Raw genomic sequence first — 21,768 nt, 5'->3', positions numbered from 1 at the left:
CCCGATAAGCCAGAGAAAGCACTGAAGCTATTGCAGTTTATCATTTCAGGAGCTGATTTTATGAAAACTAAAGGCTGCAAATGGCAACCTGCAGTCAAAAAAACAAAGAAAAAAAAAACATTTTGTTAAGAGAGGAGAAAACATGCAACCTTTAAATAAATATGCCCTCAATTAAATACTTAAATTCATGAGAGTGGATTTTATTTACATGTCAATGTATCAAACTGAATTAGAGCAAAATAAAGTAGTACATAATTGTGACTTTAAAGTGAAACTATACATATTTCATCTATTAAACAAATTTAAATCTAGAAGGTGTGTTCATTATAATTCATTCTGTCTCATTGAGTCAATAGAAACAGCTTATGCTGCAAAACACCCGCAAGTCCTTTGTGGTTTGTAGCGTTGGTCCCAATTCTGTCAGTAATTGTTCCAGATTTTCATCAAAAATGAAACCCAATTAATTAAAAACATAATCCAATTATTTTTCACATATTGGCAACACCATTACTTCACTTCAAATCTAATGCTTTATTCTTAATAGAACTCAATCAATCAAAGGGACTTTTCCTAAGCTCAGTGTATCTTTGGCAGGATGAGGACTGCTTCCAGATTTCACTGATAGGATTCTAATGTGCATATGGCTTGATCTAAACCATTCAGATGTAGCTCTGGCTGGACGCATAGGGTCGCTGTCCTGTTTAAGTCTGAAGAAATCTGTAGGCTCTCTCAAAGAAACATCCCATGATTTAACATAAATATCTTCTATGTCACAGCAGAAGAGAAGAAGCGAAAACTACGTCTAAAACTGAAAAATGTATCTGTGCCATTTACATGCAAGCTAGCACTGCAGCTAAGCTAAAAGCTACAGAAAATTAGAAAACTAGCTTTTTGCAGATTGTAATTTACGGTACTGATTAAATTTTGTGATTTTACAATTATTCTGGAGGATTATAGTATATTATATCAATCAGGTTTAACATTTAAACATTGACAATGACACTGATCAGGTTTTAGCTGCCATACTGTAGTTAGCTCAAGTTTTCCTTACAAAACTCTGTCATGTACAAAATCACTTAGAAATATATTTAATCAAAAATTACATGAAGCAAATGTTGATCATAATGGGCATGAGTACAAGAAATTATATGAAAGAGGCAGTAGAGTAGTAGCAAAATTAAAGGATTACTAGATTATCTGATCATTATTTTTTTTATTATTATTGCAAGAATTAGAATTTGCTGTTTACTGATGCATTGAATAAAGATGTCTACTTTCAGGGGGTTTCATGATAATCCTTTAATGATAATAAATAAACTCATATTCTTAAGTATTTGATGTGCCAGTAGTGAACGAATGATGGCAATTAAAACAGTAAAACCTAACATTAAACAGTTAAAACATTGTTTTAATACAAAAAAAATGTGGGTTCAAAAAAAGGTAACGCGGCTAATTTTACAATTATGTCAAAATATATAGTTATAGGTCTCGAATGGTTTCTGTCAGGGTTTGGTGGAAGTTGCTTTAGGACCCAAATGCAGAGATGAGGAGGCAGGGAGGAGTTTTTGAAGATTTAATCAAAATCCTATGAGCAACAGAAGTAAAGTCCAAAAAGAAAAACACTGAAAAGCAAAAATGCAGGAGACATCATACAAAACACACATGGGAGCAAAGAAATGACAAGGAACAAGCAATGAGGAACTACAGAAGTGGTGTATATATGGGGAACAGAACACAGAATGGGCTAATGAGCGGATATGGAACAGGTGTGGACAGAAGTGAGTAGAAGGGAGCTAGGGGAAAGGAAACAGGCACAAGGGGGCAACAGACACTAACTCAAGAATCACAACACTGCCTAAAAATAAGAAAAGAACTACAATGACACAAATTGAAAAAGAAGCAATAACCAAGAAACTAGGAAGACATAAATTAAAATGTAAATGAAAACTCAAAAAGTCCACAAAGGGCAGAATCATGACAGTTTCCCTTTCTTTTATACCTCCCTATTAATACATCTTGTATTTAAAATTCATTTTTGGCTAAACTCATAATCCCAGGAATATTTGGCTGTGAAATGTCTTTTAGGAGCTCCTCCTGTCAGCCATCTCTCACAGAAAAAAGAAAATAGAATGGTCTTCATTGGCATTCACTCTACTCCAGCCCAGTTCGTCTTTGTTACTGTGATAAGTAACTTTACCACTGAGTTTCCCGCCGGGAGCTTACGTTATTCACCCTGACCGCTCATAATCTACATCTTATTTTCCCCCCATCTTTCAAATGTGTTAGAAAGGCAAGGGTTTTATAAATCCAGACACACTCTTTCCATCACAAAGAGAACCCTCCATCTGGTTTGGTTTGATTAGCACTTAGGGGGGGGAGGACAGGGAAAATAAAGAGGTCTCCATTTTAGCAGGAATCTACAATTGGAGTGAAAATGTTTGGTTTCTCTTCTGTGAATCAAAGTGAATGTTAAATTGTCTTGTCAAATGAACCCAGGAAATAGCGACTATAATACCCTGTCATTCAAAGTAAAGCAATATACAGGTCAAACTTAAGTCACAAATTCAGTTTGTGACTGCATTTATTCAGTGAACATAATTTTCGTTTGCTATTTTGTATTTTATACTTTTTTTTTTCATATGATAGCATGAATTGTGATAGAAAAAGATACCCCTCAAAAGCCTGGTCTATCCTTAGGCAAAAAGGGAATGGGTAATTTCCCAAAATAAATGCACAAAATAAAATATATCACTAAAGAACCATCATTTTAAATAAAATTCCACCAAATGATAATAATCTGTATAAAAACTTCTGAATATGAAGAGAATAATAACAGTAAATCAATAATCTGGAATTAATACAGAATTACATTTGTTATCCTGGGGCTGCACAGGTAGTGCTGTTGCCTTGCAACAAGTAGGTTTTGGGTTCAATTCCCAGCCCGGGGTCTTTCTACATGGAGTTTGCATGTTCTCCATGGGTGGGTTCTCTCCGGGTACTCCGGCTTCCTCCCACAGTCCAAAAATATGACTGTTAGGCAGAGATGGCAAAAGTACTCACTTTCCGTACTTGAGTAAAAGTACAGATACTTGTGTTAAAAAATACTCTGGTAAAAGTGGAAGTACTGATTAAACTTCTTTACTCAAGTAAAAGTAACAAAGTACAGGCTTGTAAATTTACTTAAAGTATAAAAGTAAAAGTAGAAACCACTTTTTTCATGCCGTTGCCTACATTTTAAATGGATGTCTGCCAATAGGACTAGATCTCCGTTGTGTTCATTTTCAATCATCTCGTCGTCCATGCTACTATGCTAACGCCACCGCCACCAAGCTGCAATGATTTGCCGCGAATGAATACCGCCGAATCTGTCCATTCATCTTGTAGTGGTGCGTCAAATGCAACGTAGATTCCCATCCAATTAGATTGAATTTGGTATTGATGACGTGAAAAATAATAACGGTAACTCCATTGAAATGATTCAAAACTAAAGTAACGAGCCAATTTTTAAAATGTAAGGAGTAGAAGCAAAAAGTCGCCATAAAAATTAGTAGTAAAGTAAAGTAAAAATATCAGAAAAATCTACTTGAGTACAGTAACGAAGTATTTGTACTTCGTTACTTCCCATCTCTGCTGTGAGGTTAATATGCTTCTCTAAATTCTCTTTAGGTGTGAGTGTGACTGTTTTTTTTCCCTGTTTGTCTCTAAGTTGCCCTGCGATAGACTGGCCACCTGTCCAGGGTGGACCCCGCCTCCCGCCCATTGACGGCTGGAAATAGGCAGCAGCATCTCTTCCGACACCAGCAGGGATAAAGCGTGATGGAATATTGATGGAATGGATGAATTTGTTACTCACAGAACTGAAGGTTTCAGATTTTCTATATTAAAATATTATTTTTTTCTTTCAAACACTGTCAAAAATGCATTGGTGTAAAAAGCACCATGGAGTCTTTGAAATATCAGCATTTTGGATAAAAATCTGGTTCCTCCTACCACAAAAACAATAATGGGTCTCTCAGCTTAAAATTCTTCCAAAACATAAGGTAGAGTGGAAATTATTCACTAGGCCAAACCAACGTTTTCCCAGTGGTATCTCATTATAATGGTGTTAAAATAATAAAAAATAATTCTTTATGATTTGCAGGTATCATTTATATTTCCTGTGCTAAGTATCCAGCATTTTGGCATCTCTATTGTGCTGAGAAAAGCAGTATCTGAACATATGAAAATAAAATGACATGAATCATCTATCTTTCTGCTGATCTGAATTGCAAAAAGCACCTGTCCCCATAGAGCCCAGCTGCTGCAGCATTGATTCAAGGCAAGGCGATTGTATGAAATATTGAGAGGTCGTTATGATTAAGCTTTTATTATTTCAACCAAAGGGTGTTTCAGTTAAAATGCAAAATGAAAAAGGGAATTAATTGGTTTTAATTTAAAGTCAGGGACCCCTTTTCAACCTGAAAGCCAGAAAGAAAAACAAAAACCTGCTCAAGGCCACATGTTTGTCTCTTTTAAACTATACTGATGTCCTAACTGAAAATGTTCCATACATAATGTTTGAAAAGCCATATTTTGTAACTCAAGAAGCAAGGCAAGGCTTATGTGAAAATCCTATGTTCCATTTATCCAAGATTTCAACCAGATTCTGTCAATATTCTGTCGATATAATTAAAAACATCCACAGCTAAAGTGCTGATTTGTTAAATTGGTAATTTTAGCCTACTTTAGAAGTCAAACATCCAGTGTTTACTGTACTGCAAATCAAGAGGCACCATATGGGCTTTCCTCCTTCTTAGGTTAATTAATTGCCACCGAGTTCATTTTTTGATGATGTAAACTTTGAGGGAAATATTATCCATGAAACCAAGAGCCCAGCTGGTGTCCTGAGAGGCTCGATAAAAACCAGCAAGAGAGCTTTTGAAATCATTTAACGGAGCTCATCTGGGAAAAGTTATGAGAAGATTTTTTTTTCCAATTATCACTGCAATGAAGATGCACTCCAGTTTCAGAAATCAATATCCCAAACAAAATTATACATTTCCATTCTATAAAAGAAAATAAATTACATCTTTTGCAAATGCATTTAATCTTTGAAATTTGTGTGTATATATAGCAAAGGGATCAAAGTCACATAAACACCACATATTCATTAGAGTCCAAAATGCTCAATAACATTATAACCAATTAATTCCCAATTAATAAGATGGCAAAATAGAAATTTTGAGGGAATTCAAATGTAGACATTAAAATGGTTAAATTAGATACATTAACATCAATCCAAGGCTTAACTTCTGCCTAAAAACAGTATATAAAAAAAGAAAAAGCTGAGTCATAGAAACAGCTGCAGCAACACAAACAAGGTGAGCAGGGCAATTCCATTTATGATCTTTCCTCATCAGAGATGGAGGAAAAAAGGGTTTGTGGGAAGGTTCTATGCAGAAAGCCAGCAGCTCAGTTTAAGCCCCTGGCTCTAAGATACTACCAGCAATAAATACACACACCAAACACTCTTGATAAACAAAAATCAATACCTTTTATGTATTGTGTCCCATTGGCACAAAATAAATGCCAAATCATCCTTTAGACTGGAAAGACAAGGCACTTTCCTTCCCTTCCAATTTGAATACATGTTCTATTCTTTCTCTTCAAAATTAATGTTGTTTTCCAAAAGCTTTTAACTTATTTCACTAAGTAACAAAACACTAAAGCCAAATCATTATTCTAGACTGGACGGATGAAGCAGACGTGTTTTATCCAGTTTCAAAGCTTTGAGGGATTGTATTTGAGTCAATGAGTCAATGCAATCAACTGGTTTTCCTTAGATAGAAAACTTTGTATCAATTTGCTGTATGATTTGGTTAAACTGTAAAGTGCCTTGAGATGACATGTGTTGTGAATTTGGTGCTATATAAATAAACTGAATTGAATTAAAAGCTAATAAAGAACTTCCAACCCTAACTCCTCTAGAACTGCTGATTATTTCACAAAGAAGAATTCTTTAAAAGGAGAAGAATATTATGAACAACTGTGAGCATCCTCTTCATCAGACGGTTACACAACAACAGTTTCTTTGGTAAGAGGCATCTCCAGATCAGCTGCAACACAGACTGATACATTGGATCTTTCCTGCCTACAGCGGTCAATGTGTACAACAACTGGAGCATTTAATTTACCTTTGGGATTAATTAAGGTTTGTTTTAATGGAATTTAATAAATTTTTTGAATAAATTAACTTTGTATTAATTTCATTTTACAATGAGGGGAATCATGATTTTTTTTAGAAGAAAAACATTTATTTATTGTCAGTCTTTATGCAGACCACCTAGTATATGAGGAGCCAGTCAGAGGCGTAGCCAGAAATTTTTAATAAAGGTGGCCAGGCAATAACCATTGTACACTGAGGGGTGGCCGAAAGTGGATAGGCACCAGAACCTCAGAGTCAATCTACTCTGTTCCAACAGGAAAATTAACCAGCAAAACATCCATATTTTCTAAATAAAGACAAAGTATACTTTCCTACAGCCTTTACTAACAAATAGACGCATATATTTAAACATCCGTAATTTCTAGATAAAAGGTATAGCGGATAAACATCGGTTTTAAGTTCTGGGGCGTAAATCAATCATCATTGTCATTTATTACCTACTTGTATGAATAAACATTCTGCATAAAATTTATATTTACAAGCACTATAATCTAAATAAATTGATTATTTAATAAGCTTTTATTAAAATACTGTAGTTATCTATGATTTCACTGAAGACTCCTAGATGACTTACAGAGACACATATTTTTCCCTTTACGCCATAAAATACGAAATCTAATTCTGAAAAGAACATGAATTCTGTACTTATCATCTTTGATGTTAATATATTGATGTCTATAATTAACCACAAAAAAATAAAATGTTTAGAATATTCCACTTGAGAGTATTACTGCTGCCACTGTCTGTATTGGAGGGGAAATAATGGTAGGGGTGGCCACTAATTGGCTAAGGGTGGCCACCCACCCCTGGAGCAAGTCTGCAGAGAGCAGCTACCCCTTAGTGAGGTCAGATCCGTAAGAAAAAAATCAGATATAATAACCCCTTTTTAACCTAAAGAGGGCACCAAACATGCATATTTTCACACAAAAGCAGAGTTTAAACAAAAGTGCAGTAAATTGTTAATAATAATGCCAGAGATAAATATACGGTGCTATAAGGCATCGATTCATACAATCAATTAGCAATAAAAAAGGAATAGATTTATGGATAAGAGGTCCTTTAATATTCAGTAGGCTTAATAGGTCAGTTCATGTTGTATTGTGTTACAGTAGGAGAAGAATTTATTTTTACATCCAGCTTTAACAGTTTTAGTTATAGTAAAAATGGTATAGTCAAGCACATAACTGATTTAATAGGGAATCAAGTGAGGGAAAAGCCTATTCAATTGTTAAAGTGAAATATATAAAAACAGAGCAGGCGGGTCAGGGCCGCAGAAAGTGGGGGTGCTAGGGTGCCCCAACACCCCCTAGTTATGAAAGAGAAAATTTAATAAATTATTAAAAATACTTGCACAATTTATACATTTCTTATGAGTATTTTGGGAAATGATTTAGACTTTTTTATTTTATTATTACATGCATTTGGATTTTGATTAAAATATTTAGCAGGAAGTTCACGGAAGTTATGTGGTCATGGCAACGTCAAGCTAGTGAACGCTGAGGTATTCCGCTCGAGGTATCCCTAGTAAATGTACATAGTCTAATGACCAAAACACATTTCGGATTTTTTTTGAAAAATCACCACCAGGGAAGAAGAACACTAGTACCGCAACCAGGACAACGGAGAGCAACCAAAGTGAGGAGACTGTCCACACGGCGTGTCAGATGGTAGTTGCACCAGCAGGCACAGTTCCAGCACCCGCAACCCAAGCTAGACTGCTTGGATTAGACCGGCCCCAGTTTCAAACTTCCTGCACAGCATTGGGGTAATAACCTTCTCACGTTCTGTGGCACCGGCTTTGTTTGCTAGAAGGCAGTGGCTGCATTATGTGGAAGACACTGATCAGATTTTGTGTCTCGTTTGTATGAAAGCAGTCAGAAAAAAAGTCATACCTAAAGTCAAATATAAAAAACCCAACCGTTTCATGAATGCTGGATTTTAAATTGACGTAAAGCCACTGAATGTTTTTTTTTTTAATTATTGTTAAGTTTAATTAATATTTAATAATTAATGTAATTTAATTAATTATTGCTGTGTGTTACAGACCCTGGTTGCGTGCACTGAAGTGCATATGAAAATAAAGTAGTGAATCTCAATCCATTTATTTATTTCTGTTTATTGTATTTTAAATAGGCCTATAGGCTCATAGGTCTTTTTTTTTTAATAAAATAAAATAAAATGTCACAGCAGCCCCTTATCAAAATGACTTCCAGCGGCCCTGGACAGGTTTGCTGTTTAAAGGCACCTTATCTTCCGGTGTTATAAGTCCAAAGTGCTGAAGAGACGCAGTTAAAACATTAACTTTTCAATACTTCTACTATTAACGCGGCTTCTTCTGTGCCTGTAATAATACTGGAAATGAAATAAAATTCAAGAACCACTTAAAATAAAACAATACGCAGTGTGATTTAGGAGGCCTGTTTGGTTTTCAGTATCTAAATCCATGATATTAATATAAAGCGTTTTTTTTTTTCACATTATAACGTAATTTAAGACCTTTATTAGTTTGGATTAAACAGCCTAAGTACCGGAAACAGCTTATTAAAAACTCCAAGGATTTATTTCACTTTCCCAATGTACATTACCTTGTTGCTGGATTTCCCTTTAAAAACAAATCCTCTGCATTTTTCCTTCAGTCCAACTGGAGCGACAGTTTGAAACAGAGTAGAAAGAGCGTCTTGTTCATTTAAACAAAAACAGGAGAGGGTCCCAGTCCGGCTGTAATACGAGCGTTTTCTTTCTCTTCTTGAGCGTCTCCTTCTGCCCACCGGGCAACAGGTGTTCGTTTCACGTAAAGGTGACGCTCAGAGCCTCACCCCTTCTCTCTGTCCCTCCCCCCGCTGCTGCTTCCTTCTTCTCTCTAACTCATCATCATCCTGACCACATCCCAACTCTGAAAGCTTCTGAATTTTAATCCAGTTTTTTTTTTTTTTTTTTGTCTTGTTTGACATATTTTCCGTTGCCAATCCCCCTGATGAAGTCCAGCTCTGAGGCAGCCAGAGGGCGCCCTTCACCTCATGTTGGAGCCCAGACAGCACCCAAGAGACTCACAGGGAAAAGGTCAAATCTAGTTTCCCTCACAGAAACTTCCAAAAGTACTACATAAATGTACTCTTTTACATTGTCTTACATTAAAATTAAAGTAAACTACAGCAAATTAAATGTATTTTAATTTGATGTGATCTGCCAACATAAGAAGTAAATTAATATATTTTGTAAAATGATGAAAATCAGAAGAAAAACTGAATCGAACAAAAGAAAAAAAAAATTGAAACAATATTTTTAGTAACCACATATCCTGATAAGGATGAGTCTTAAAAAAGTGTTAGTGCTCATGTTAAATCCGTGCATTTTTGCATAAGTGGGCACTATATAGCTTGTAAATTGTGTCTTAAGAGGGTTTTTGAGATTGCCATAAAAACTACAATCCTGATTTAACTAAATGCAACAAAAAAAGAAATCCTGTAATGCTACTTTCAGAAAATATGTTTGATTTCAGATTAGATGGAAGGAAAATACATTTTTTATGCAGAATATGCAATTATCTAGTGTCAGTTGTTTATAAAATGAACAAATTTAAAAAAAAAACTGTATTTATAAATCTGTTTAACTCCCAGGAAAGGAGAATCTAAGTATGTAAAATTTAAATGAGAGCCGTCAATCCATTCCCACGCTCAAATTTAACAACCTTCAGTTTATCTGAAATACATCCTTTATTTTTTTTTTTGATACAACACTAGAAATAAACTTGAAACATTCAAAACATTCAGTCTCTTTATTTTAATCATCCCAGTGTACAAAACAAAACATCTCATCTAATCATTCTAAAAATAAAAAATAAAAACAAATACTTCACACACAGCATTTAAAAAAGAAGACCATGAAATATCTACTTGTGATTGTGATCCAAATTTTCTCAGAAGAACTTGTAAAAATAAAACTGGATAAAGATATGATTTATTATAAAGCTACATTGCAAAAGCCACAGATGATCTGAGCTATGGCCTTGGAGCAGCACTAAATAAAGTATGTTATGATTTATGTGTTGTGTGAGAGCAAACTGTAGCAGGCCAGCAGCTGGTCTGGCATCCTCTGCTGCTAATAAACCAGCACCAATTCTCTTAGGTCAGTCGTGCTTCTTCGTGGAGGCTAATAATGCGTAGAAGACACAAGAGCAAACAGAGCAAAGAAAAAACATGCGTCAGTCATACATTTCTGCAGCATTTCATTAAAGCTTTGACATGATGCACTCCAGGATGAACATTGCTCTCTGCAGCTTCAGGAGGAGACTTTGATCCCTTTGCTATATATGCTCAAAGAGTAAAGAGTCCATCTGATCAGTCGCCAAAATCCGGGATGTCATCGTAGGAGTACCCTCGGTGACCCTTGGCGGCGTAGTAAGCTATCCTCAGATGGTAAAACCCAGGCAGGAAGACCAGCAGGCCGATGACGATTACGGGAATGGTGCGATCCGGATTCTGGAAACAAAAAAACAAAATTGATAAACTGCTAATGATAGGAAGACAATTAACACACTGTCTGCAGTACAAAATGTAAGGGTCAGGCAGGAGGCTTTGCATGCATGATGGCTTCATTTGCTTCCTCTAATGTAAATCAGCAGCAGCTTCTTACAGAGGGGCAGAGAATCTCCAGAAAATAACTATGCTGTGTTTTCTTCCACCACTAGATGGCAGTATAATGCTCTGTGTCAGAACAGGCGTCCAACTGGTTCTCAGAGGTGCACTGCAGCATTAAAGCTTTAAAACAATCTGTTATAAGGTTTTTTATATATATATATATATATATATATATATATATATATATATATATATATATATATGCAGAGTTTCAATCTTGTATCAGACTTTTAATTCTAAGAGACTTCTTTTTCTGACTAAAATTAGGCTGTTGTTCAGTTAAATCATTTAATTAGTGTTGGCTGCTCCAAAAACTCTTACAACCTTTATTGAGATTCGTCAAGAAAAGGAATTAGACAAAATTGCTTTATCTCTCAACTCCAGTTTTTTTTGTTTCTCCCCACAAAAAGTGCTTTCTAGCGAACCTTTTTAAAATATATCTTCTCTTATCTTTTGATGTTAAGTACACAAATAAATCCAATAGGTTTTTGCAAACCTAATCAAATACATCACTCGTGTTACATTCAACAAAGCTCCTATATTTTTTATATTTTAAACTGTTTAAGATTCACATTTCCTAATATTTGGCAACACGTTTTAAAATGTAAAACAACTGTTTGTTTTGGATTTATGGTATTTTTTGTTTCTAACAGACAGATGTTGAAAAAAGAATCAGCAAAAACCAGTGGGTAAGAAGGTGAGTCCTTAGGAAAATGGGTGAATAGATGGTCGGCTGGATGCATCAAAGGGTGGATAGATATGCAAAGGTTAGAAAGGCTGCCTGGTTGGATGCCTGTACAAGAAGGAAGCTGAGTGAAACAATTTATTTTTAGGAATTCAATATTTTTCAAGTCCTAAAACATGAGCAGAAAGAAGAAGGAAAGAAAAAAAAAATCATTACAGCTTTTTGTTCTAACTGACACTTGGCTGTTCCAGCTGGTGTTTTAAAGGTGGTGTTTAATGTTAATGTTTGTCAGGGTGTCATTAGGAACAGGCCCTGGGCGTTTTGACTTTACCAATCATAAAACTAAAAGCAGCCACGTCTCGTGGAGGTGAGCCAGCTGACTATCTTCAATTCCTGCAGGTTTCACAGCTCACCGAGTCGTCTAATGGGACCAAGCCAGCGTTAACAAATTCCATCTCACCTGGGCTTTTACAGCTATGATAAGTAAAAAAAAAATATCTGCTGTAGGAAGACAGATCTATTAGTGTATTTAGCCTAAAGTGGTATAGATTCTAAAAGCAGCTTCTGGAAGCTTTACTTTATAGAGTGGTTCAATAAATATATAAGAAATGTAAGAAACTACTTTATATCAACTACCAATTTTCTCAAGCTCAAGGGCCACTATTTGCATCATTTATCACCTGCTACTGCTGAATATGTTATCAATGTATTATTTTTAAAGCAATGCAAATTAAATAAAAACAATGACCGGCATAAAAGGTGCTAAATCAGAATCAATAAAGGTTGATAAATGTACAGCTTACATTCAAAGAGAGTTCCTTTCACACGTTCATTCGTTGTCCTAAACACACAGGCAACTGGGCGTATTTTCACCAAACAATATACAACAGTCTGAATATTGTTAGATTAAATATGATATTTCCCACCCCCACCAGGGGGGTTATGAATATATGATATTTTCACAAACAGCCAACAGCAAAAAAAAACAAAAAAAAAACAAAATGCTTGTTTATTTAAAAAAAAAAAACCTTTAACAGCCACCAAGCATGGCTCTCCCTGGAATGCTCCCTATAATTTACATGTGCTCAGTGGGGCACTGGAGTTGGACCCAATTACTCAGATTACTGGAAATTAAAAATTGAGAAACACATGGATACATGTGCGTTTAAGCACATTTTAACTATGTTGATCACAAAAAACGCCATGCTGAGCAAAACAGAAAATAATGACGTGTTCACAGCAGTAGGAATCACTCTCTGAGACCTCAAACCCTGAAAAACTTTCAAAGATTTTCAAGAGACCGCTGTCTTTTACTTTGCTGATTCCTTTCTTTATAACTAAACTTTTTTATTTTTTCACAAACATATATGGAAATTCAGTAACATGATTTCAAATTCCAGTAACGCTTTAAATTAGACTACCAGGGACCAATCAACAGTGTTGCATAATTTTCCTTTGAATGGCAACCGGCTGGTCATTATGGAGACCACTGATTTTAACTGCTGGTCAGTGTCTTGTTGATGATTTTTTTTCTGAGCGGACATGCATCGTTCTACACTTCATCAATGTTTGTTAAAGCCAGTGCCCAAAACAGAGGGAAGAATCCCCTGTACAACAAAGAGAAGACAAGACAGAGTCCTGAGCTCAGACAGAAGCAGCGGGGATTCAGTGTGAGAACAACAGGAGAGAGAGCTCCATAACCAGGATGATATGGCTAGTCGTGCCCCTCCTCTGGAGCTAAGGAACCACAGCTGTAGATCAGAGGAGCCCACTGGGCAGACAGCGTGCCAGAGCGGAGAGATAATGCAGCGAAAGAGGAGAGTGGAGGAGCACAGTGCTAGATCAGAGAAGCGGCAGGGCAGGGAAAGGCTACAGCTCACCAAGGCTAGCAAAGCTAACGGTGAAGGACTAAAGGAGCATGGTGGAAAGTTTAATAAGTCCCCCTCTGAGAAAGTATGCTGAATGTGGGGCAGAGGCTACTGCTGGCCGGGAGTAAAGGCTGATTTATACTCAGAAACCAGGTTGTCTGAGTGTGTGTCGCAGCGAACACAAATGTGTCCCCGCCCTGTCCGCAGAGACTCTGGTGCACCTCCCAAATTCTAGGTGACCGCAGACAGTGCTGCAGATAGGAGACCTGTGATTGGTCAAATCTATATCCACTCTACACTATGCATTTTTCCTGTTTTGTACCTTACAGGCTCTTTACGTTTTTATGACGAAATGTTTGTGGAAAACGACTTGTGAATTGGGACCAGCTAGAAGTGCGAGGTGTGCTGGGACCCTTTTTACCACAACTTCACTGAGGGTGTCAGATTACGTCTGTGTTTCGACACAGCGAGTCCCACTGACATCACATCTTCCAACCATGTGCCGCAGCTTCTATAAATCCACAAAGAAAACCTTTTTCCCTCTCTTATGCCAGACCCCCGGTATTGATGAAGGAGAGACCTGATTTTGCAGCTGGACATCATGTTACATGTGGTGCAATCTCCGGAACTGTAGTCCGTTTTTGCTAAATCCCTCTTCGAAATAGCTCTGAGCTGAAAATCCAGCAAAAGCCTGCCGGTGCGCCCGTTCTGAGACACCTTTCTCCCAGTCCCAAATCAATTTCTTGTATACACTGACACTCAAATGCGTGTGTGCGTCATCGTTCTTGTGAAAGGCAGCTTGGTTTATTGCCCAAAGATATTTCTGTGCCGTTTTTTGTGCGGTCCGTTATCTTGTGGCAGGGTTCCTACAACATAAGGCAAGTTAAATTCAAGACTTTTTAATGCCACTTGAAAAAAAAATTTAAGACCAAATTTACAAGAAGCACAAGAAAAACCCGCTTGCAAAAACTTTACCCAAAATTTTGAAACCAATGTTTCAAAATTTAAAAAAAAACTTCCCATACAGGAAGAAAGCTATAAACACATAAATGACAGATATATTTTAACAATTGTTTAACTGAATTCACAAACTTTGTTTCAGCAAGGAACAAAACAAATCAGTTTTAAAGCCACAACATAACCATTGCAAAGTCTTTTTTGCAGCTATTTTTCTTTGTATCGTTTTCTTAGTATGTTTGATTTGGTGATAAGTGGAGGCGTTGCAGAGACAAGGGTGGAACAAAACTGAGAAATACCGGCTGTTTCTCGGTAACTCAATTTTGACGATTTGTGTTTCGCGCTTCGCGTGTGGCTCCACTGCCTTAATTCCCAACGTTCCGAGCTTGAATCGCTTCTTGTTCCCTGGTACTGGTTTTAGCCATGGAGAAAACTCTTGGCTGGACCCAATTTTCATTACATTTACACTTGCTCATATTTTCCAGACAAAAAGTTAATGGCGCATCTCCCAAATGTCCCGGCCGCAACAACGCTTTTATTGGTTCCGATATCGGGACGGAACCAATAATGGCGAGTCATTATTTTTTTTAAATAAAAAAAAAAAAAAAGTCAATTTTAATGTTTTATTTAGATTACAAAAATAAATCGTAATAAAATAATCCTATTTATGATGTTTTAAAAATTAAGACCTACGAAAGACTGATTTAAGACATTTTAATACCAATTAAGGCCTTAGTTTTATTTTGAAGAATTCAATGCCTTTTAAGACTTTTTAAGGACCCGCGGGAACCCTGTGTGGTTAATAGCCTGTGGCTACCATCATAGCTCGCTGCTAATATACTAGCGTTAGCCCAATTGCTGTAGCGTATTTATGGCCTCTTGGCTAGCTGTTGCTACCTCTGGATTAACAGTCATCTCTGCTAAGCTATCGGTTGCCGTGGAAACAGAAACATGGCGTTTCCCACATCACCACTCGTTTTCATAAACACTTCAATGCTGTCACATTACATTGTGTTTATTGGTAAAAATCATTGGATTAAGTGAAACTTGACTGATTTTACCATTACTAAAGACAATTGTCACACATCTGTTTGCTATATATCATTTCTGCTGCTAATCTGATGGACATTCCCACAGTGCATCACAGCTCTAACTCAATATCAGACTCTACCTCAAGAACTCATTCAAAATATTTAATTTTTTCTGATTATTTCATGTATTCTGTGTTTATTCCAGTAGCTTATAGTGTTTGCATCGTTTAATAAACATAATAATACTGTGATAGGGATGATTAGGTTCCATATATAAAGCACCCCTTCTGTTTTAATTATGGTAGTCTGTGATTATCTATACAGCAGGGATCGGTTGTCTAAAAAGAGCAAAAACTTGAATAGACAAACATAAATATTTTCCTTCTGGTTAATGATGAATAACTCTGCTTGTAATGTAAAAATTTTTTTTTGACATTTACTGATAGTAAACACTGAAACATCCAAGCACAAAGGTTAGCAGTTAATAACACCTGGTAATTGAGTTAATAGTCAGTTATAATCATTTAACTAAAGATCATTAATTGGTTTTACTCTTGATTAGAATAACATATTAAATAATTATAACTTCAGGTTCTAGTTTATATATTCATTATCTGCTTGCCCAACAAGGGTAGAAAAAATATATATAAAAAAAAGTTCAGCTCGAAAGAAAGAGGCCATGAAAATCAATTAAAAGCTTATCATGCTGATTGACCAAACTCACCTCGACCTTGATCATTCCTGCCAGAAACAGGGCCCCAAAGATAATCAGCAAGGAGCCAATCAGGAACAGGATTGCAGCCACACCAATTGCTTTGTATGGAATCTTTGGGGGATTCTTCTTGAACTAAAATCAATATTTGGTAAACAGAATTAAAGGTTTGCTGAATTTCAGACAGGATGCTGAGCTTATATGCAGCACACTGTATGACTTTTTTATGCAGTCTATATCAACAAATTATGAGACAGAGAGATTTTTATCATTGTTTAAAAAAAGAAAGAACCCTTAAAACCATAAGTACCACTGGATCCTATTTGAGTTTTTAATCACTTTTGAAAATACACCAGATAAAACACAGGCCTGCTGGTTTAGTCTCTCACCTGCAGGTCGATGTATCCATCGTCATCAGCAGCTACTCGGGAATACTTGACCTTGTTGTTGGATAATCCACCAGCTAACATGTTGCTTTCAGCTGCTGTCAGCGTGGCATAACAGCTGCTTGGGAAGAGAGATGCAGACCAGTAATACCATTTACGCACTGGTTTTATATGTTGCATTCATTTGGTTCTGATCTATTCAAGAACCAACCAATCAAAGTATAAATAAAATCTGAATTTGATTCAAGTATCAACATTGACATTTAAACATATTTCTGTCCATCCATCCACTAATCCAACTATCTGCACTGGAACAAATTGAAATCTAGATAATTCTTTTTTTTTTTTATAAGTGCATTTGTTCTTGGATTGAGGAGGTAAAAGAGACATTTTGCCAATGGAACAAGACAATTTACACTTAAAATAATAAAACACAATTGCATTGTCTTATTTTGAGTGCATATTATCCAATTAACTTATTTTAAGAGTAAAAACACTCATTCCATTGGCAAACTATCTTATTAACCTACTCAAATTAAGGGTAAATACACTTAATTTAAGAAATGTTTACTTATTTCTAGATCATGAGGTTCCCCATCACTCTATGCTTAATTCAGTCCAAACATGCATACATACATACATCCATATGTCCACTCCAATTTCCAACAGGTCAAAGTAGTTTTTTTATGCATATTCAAAATTAAAATACCCTCATTGCCATTTTTACCAATAATCTACATGCGAATAAGAGAGTCTGGAACAAGCAGCTCTCAGAGATCCCCTGCAGTTTGCATATCATCATGGAGTTGAAGATGCCATCATACACCTGCTTCTGCAAATCTACCGTCCCTCGGACGAGGCAAAAACAGCACTGTGAGGATCATGTTCTTTGATTTCTCCTTTGCATTCAACAATATTCTGTCTGATTCTCTTTCAGAAACTCCAGAAGACTCAGATGGAGGCATCAACAATCGCCTGGATTTAAAGACTACCTGACAAACAGACCAGTCTATGAGAAAGAGGCACCACAGGGGACAGTACACCTTAGACTATCAATACATTACAAACTCATGTGATTTGCAGAAATACTTGGATGACTCTGTGGTCAGAGATGGACAAGAAGCTGAGTACAGCGAGCTGGTGATTGGCTTTGTGGTATGGTATGGAAACAAGCATCTGATCTTTAACATGGACAAAAGAAGGAAGATGGTCATAAATGTAGAATCAGGAACAGACCAAACACTATTAGCATCATGGGAGAAGAAGTGCAGACGGTAGTGGAGCATAAATACCTCAGTGTTCACCTAGACAACAAACTGGACTGGAAACGCAACTATGAAGTCGTCTGCAAGAAGAGTAAGAGCAGATTTTACTTCTTAAGGAAGCTAAGGTCTCTGTGTTTGCAGCAAGATGCCACATATCTTCTATAAGTCCATTGTGAAGAGTGTGATCTCTTCTGCCACCTTTTGTTGAGGTAACAGCATCAGAGCAAATGGCTTAAAGATTTTTTAAGAGCTGATTTAACAAAAAGGCTGGCTAGAATGTATGTATATAGATAAGGTTCAAGCCTTCTATGGTGGTTAAAAAAAAACTGATTAAAACAGTTTGTCCTTAGAGCTGTAACTTCCTCTGCTTCAAATAAACATGCTTTATCAAAGTTAGGTTCAATAAATGATTTTTTTTTCATTTTAACTAATTATTTCCTTTTTCATTCCTCTTTTATCAGTGGAAATTTTAAGCACTAACGCAGTGTAAGAGCTATCAGGAGATATCCTCGATTTGTTGAGCTTACATCCTGTTTTAACATGTTAAAAACCCAGACATAAGCTAAACATTATTTTAGGAAGAAAACGAAAAGAAATAGCTGCATCATATCCTGGAAAAGGCCAGTCGAGTAAGGACACCATGAAAGGCACCTATTATTCCGTCTGTTCGTTTCCACTGTGTCACTAGTGCATAATTATGTAGAGAGTTGAGGAAAAGTAATCCTTTCAACTAACTGCCACATTGTTTAATATGCTTACAAGTGTCTACAGAGATGTTTAGCGCTTCTTTTATTCATCGGAGTGAAAGAACAGGGAATACCGGTAAGTTATTTGATTTTACTCTTAAATGGTTCCATAGCTTCCCCAATGTTTATGTGCAGATAAAGTTGCATATGTATGCTTATTTAGACTCAAATTAGGCTATTTAATCTTATAAATACTGAAAACATCAACATAATGTCAAATGTTTTGATAACTTGTTCTTTTTTTCTATTTTAGCAGTTTAAAAATAACATCACTCTTATGTGAATTTAAAGTAGCAGTAAAAATGTTTTCAACCATTTTGGTAGTTAGGGCCGAAATTGGAGCTAGACCAATACATCGGCCAGATGATAAGATTAGCCTTTTTTTCTTGTATCTTGATACGTTCATCTGCTGACAGATGACTTAGACTAAGCCAACTTTTATTGTCATTTTGTATACAGAGTGTATACCAAATGAAATTTCGTTCTGTACAGCTCTAATGACATTTCCATTTCTTGAAGTGCAGCAGCGATCAAATGTAAACACTGTGGGAGAAAAAAAATGCTGAATGATTCAAGCATTCAGCGACCTTGGAGGAGTTTAAGTATCTTGGGGTCTTGTTCACGAATGAGGGGAAGATGGAGCGGGAGATCGATAGGCGTATTGGTGCGGCCTCTGCTGTGAAGCGTGGACTGTACCGTCTGTTGTGGTGAAGAGAGAGCTGAGCCAAAAAGCAAAGCTCTCGATTTACCGCTCGATCTACGTTCCTACTCTCATCTATGGTCATGAGCTTTGGGTCATGACCGAAAGAACGAGATCCCGGATACAAGCGGCTGAAATTAGTTTTCTCCGTAGTGTGTCTGGGCTCTCCCTTAGAGATAGGGTGAGGAGCTCAGTCATCTGGGGAGGACTCAGAGTAGAGCCACTGCTCCTCCACGTCAAAAGGAGCCAGTTGAGGTGGCTCGGACATCTGATTAGGAAGCCTCCTAGATGCCTCAATGTTCTAGGCACATCCCACCGGGAGGCGGCCCAGGGGGAGACCCAGGACAAGCTGGAGGTTCTATGTTTCACAGCTGGCCTGGGAGCACCTTGGGATTCCCCCGGAGGAGCTGTCCCAAGTGGCAGGGGAGAGGGATGTCTGGGCCTCCCTACTGAAGCTGCTACCCCCGTGACCCAACCCCAGATAAGCGAAAGAAGATGGATGGATGGATAATATATAATTTTGTTTTAATTGAGGCATGTGTAACATTCGCTATAATTGTATCATTCATATCATGTAAATGAGGAAAACCAAGAAATATCAGCCAAAAAAATATCAGCAAGAAATGTTGGGATTGGCCTTAATAATGACTGTTTCTTTTGCACTTCTTCTGCCACTTATATCTGTCCTCCAAACACTATATTTATAAGCAGGCCTGAGCACTTTGAGAACACTCAGGGAGTCTGTAATTCCCTGTTAGATAACCATTAAGGCATCAGTATTCCTTGTGGTTTTGTAAGGCATAAAAAAAAATCCACACTAAATGTTTAGAACTGTCTTTTATCTATTTTCATTTTCTTATGCATTGATATAAGGTTTTAATGTATTTATCCATAGGTGTATTATCTGTGTTTCACCATCTGTGATGTCACCAGAAGCGAGTTTAAACCGGTTCTTGGAAACACAGTCGAACTCTTGGTCAAATAATTGTAACAGTATAAACACAATGTTGTGTAGTAAGTGTCGCTAGTTATTTTGGGTTTTATTCATAAATATAGCTTTGAGGGGAAGATAGTAAGAGAAGGATGTAGTTGCACCGTTTAGGATTTTAATAGGAATAATTTGTCGAAAGTGTCGACTCAAATAATAAAGTTTTTATTTTTTTCTTATAACGTTAGGACCACCTCCTGATATTTAATCAGGAATATTTTTCAAAATGTCTAACACATTTAAAGCTCTACAAATCCGCCATAATTATAAAAGTATATGTCTAAATGGTGATTCCCTCAGTACAAAGTTTATCTTATCTTAGTCGTTCGGGTTCACACCGTTTAAGCCCCCTAATTAGCTGCAGCATTAGCCTCCACGAAGTTACGCAGGTTAAAAAAAAGCAGAGGATATAAATGGACAAACGCGACTGCTTTCGTTAAAAAAAATGTCCTCGTCTGTTCTGTTACTGATCCTCTTACCTTTATATGAGGTAGATGTAACACTGTTAAACTCGGAATACTCCTCCTCAGTACTGTCCCATCCGCAGTGTTTACATTGGGAGAAAACTTCCTTGTTATTCTATCACTGCGCATGCGCACAATGAGACACACACACATACTTGTTCTGCAATCGTAGTGAGGACCATGTGTTGACTTCCATTGATTTTCAGTCATTTTCACTCCTTTCTATGCCCTAACGCTAGAACTAACCATTACCAATGCATACCTCACCCTAACCTTAACAAATTGACACTTTAACCCTAAACCTAACCATTAGCAAAATAGCATTTGATGACCGGCAAAATTTCCTCACTTTCCAACAACTGTTCCTCAATTTGATGGTGAAATTGGAAAAATGGTCCTCACTCTGAGGGCTTTACAGGTACACACACACCATCCCCTTCGTCTGGCAGCAGGTCATGATGGCCCAGTCTTGTGATTTAAAAAGGAAGAAAACAAAATTGAACAATTTCAAATGAAATGTAATTTAAAAAAAAAAAGGCAAAAAGCCATTTTTCTTCCTTTGTGTTTTTTATTAGTGTCCTGTCTGGCACTGTGGCAATACGAATAATTGTCTTGATGCCAAAAAGAGCCCAACAGATTTTAATTTCACAACTGGAGCAGTAGGTCTATCGCCATAGTGTTCCGCTTGTTTTATGCATATAAATTGCTTTATTATAATTATGGAGGGAGTTTTACAGATTATATGGACACTGCAATGTAAGTAGAACAGGAAAGGAAAAACAGAAAAAAGGAGAAAAGATGAAAGAAAGAGGAGATAAAAGGGAGATAATGATAAAACATTTTCAGTCTGCTTCATCACCTGCAAAGAGATGTAAAAAGAACAGCACAACCAACGGACATGGTACGAGACATATGATAAAGTAACACCAAGATATTACCGCTGAAGTATAAGTAGTATTATTTAATCTGACATGTATACTGTGGTAGCTCAAGATAAGAATATGGGCTTTCTGTATGGAAGTGAATCTTCCAGTAAAACAAACCATTTTCAAAACCTTTTTTAAAAAAAAGAAATATCCACTTTTTAAAGATTTTTTTTTTTAGGTTGGATGGATGGATGGATG

At 36.6% G+C, this 21,768-nt stretch overlaps 2 protein-coding genes across 3 annotated transcripts in view; both read right to left on the bottom strand.

Moving 5' to 3' along the window:
- The window catches only part of LOC119772066 (protein turtle homolog A-like), an 87,974-nt gene extending 78,893 nt beyond the window's left edge, over positions 1 to 9,081 (bottom strand). The window contains exon 1 of one of the 2 annotated variants that reach the window (XM_038268348.1): positions 8,791 to 9,081. The gene's annotated coding sequence lies outside the window, so the exon portion shown is untranslated. The remainder of the gene's footprint in view (positions 1 to 8,790) is intronic. The other variant, XM_038268347.1, reaches the window with a different exon arrangement.
- An 883-nt stretch (positions 9,082 to 9,964) lies between these two features.
- Positions 9,965 to 20,782, bottom strand: LOC119771998 (transmembrane protein 230-like). The gene is made up of 4 exons (XM_038268237.1): positions 20,660 to 20,782; positions 16,485 to 16,599; positions 16,108 to 16,230; positions 9,965 to 10,683 (listed from the first exon to the last, which is right to left on the bottom strand). The coding sequence occupies exons 2-4, from the start codon at positions 16,563 to 16,565 to the stop codon at positions 10,543 to 10,545; spliced, it is 345 nt and encodes a 114-aa protein (XP_038124165.1). The 5' UTR covers positions 16,566 to 16,599; positions 20,660 to 20,782; the 3' UTR covers positions 9,965 to 10,542.
- Positions 20,783 to 21,768: the final 986 nt, after the last annotated feature.

The sequence above is a fragment of the Cyprinodon tularosa genome, unplaced genomic scaffold (genome assembly GCF_016077235.1).
Source record: "Cyprinodon tularosa strain WSP-4 unplaced genomic scaffold, ASM1607723v1 ctg7, whole genome shotgun sequence".
NCBI classification, from domain to species: domain Eukaryota; kingdom Metazoa; phylum Chordata; class Actinopteri; order Cyprinodontiformes; family Cyprinodontidae; genus Cyprinodon; species Cyprinodon tularosa.
The sequence above is the reverse complement of the archived record's forward strand: the minus strand, read 5'-3'. Positions and strand labels throughout refer to the sequence as shown.

Coding starts and splice junctions, on each gene's coding strand:
- LOC119771998 (XM_038268237.1), bottom strand. CDS start 16,565: ATGTTAGCTGGTGGATTATCCAACAACAAGGTCAAGTATTCCCGAGTA. Junction 16,231..16,484: donor ATGGATACATCGACCTGCAG/GTGAGAGACTAA, acceptor TATTGATTTTAG/TTCAAGAAGAATCCCCCAAA. Junction 10,684..16,107: donor CAGGAATGATCAAGGTCGAG/GTGAGTTTGGTC, acceptor TTTTGTTTCCAG/AATCCGGATCGCACCATTCC.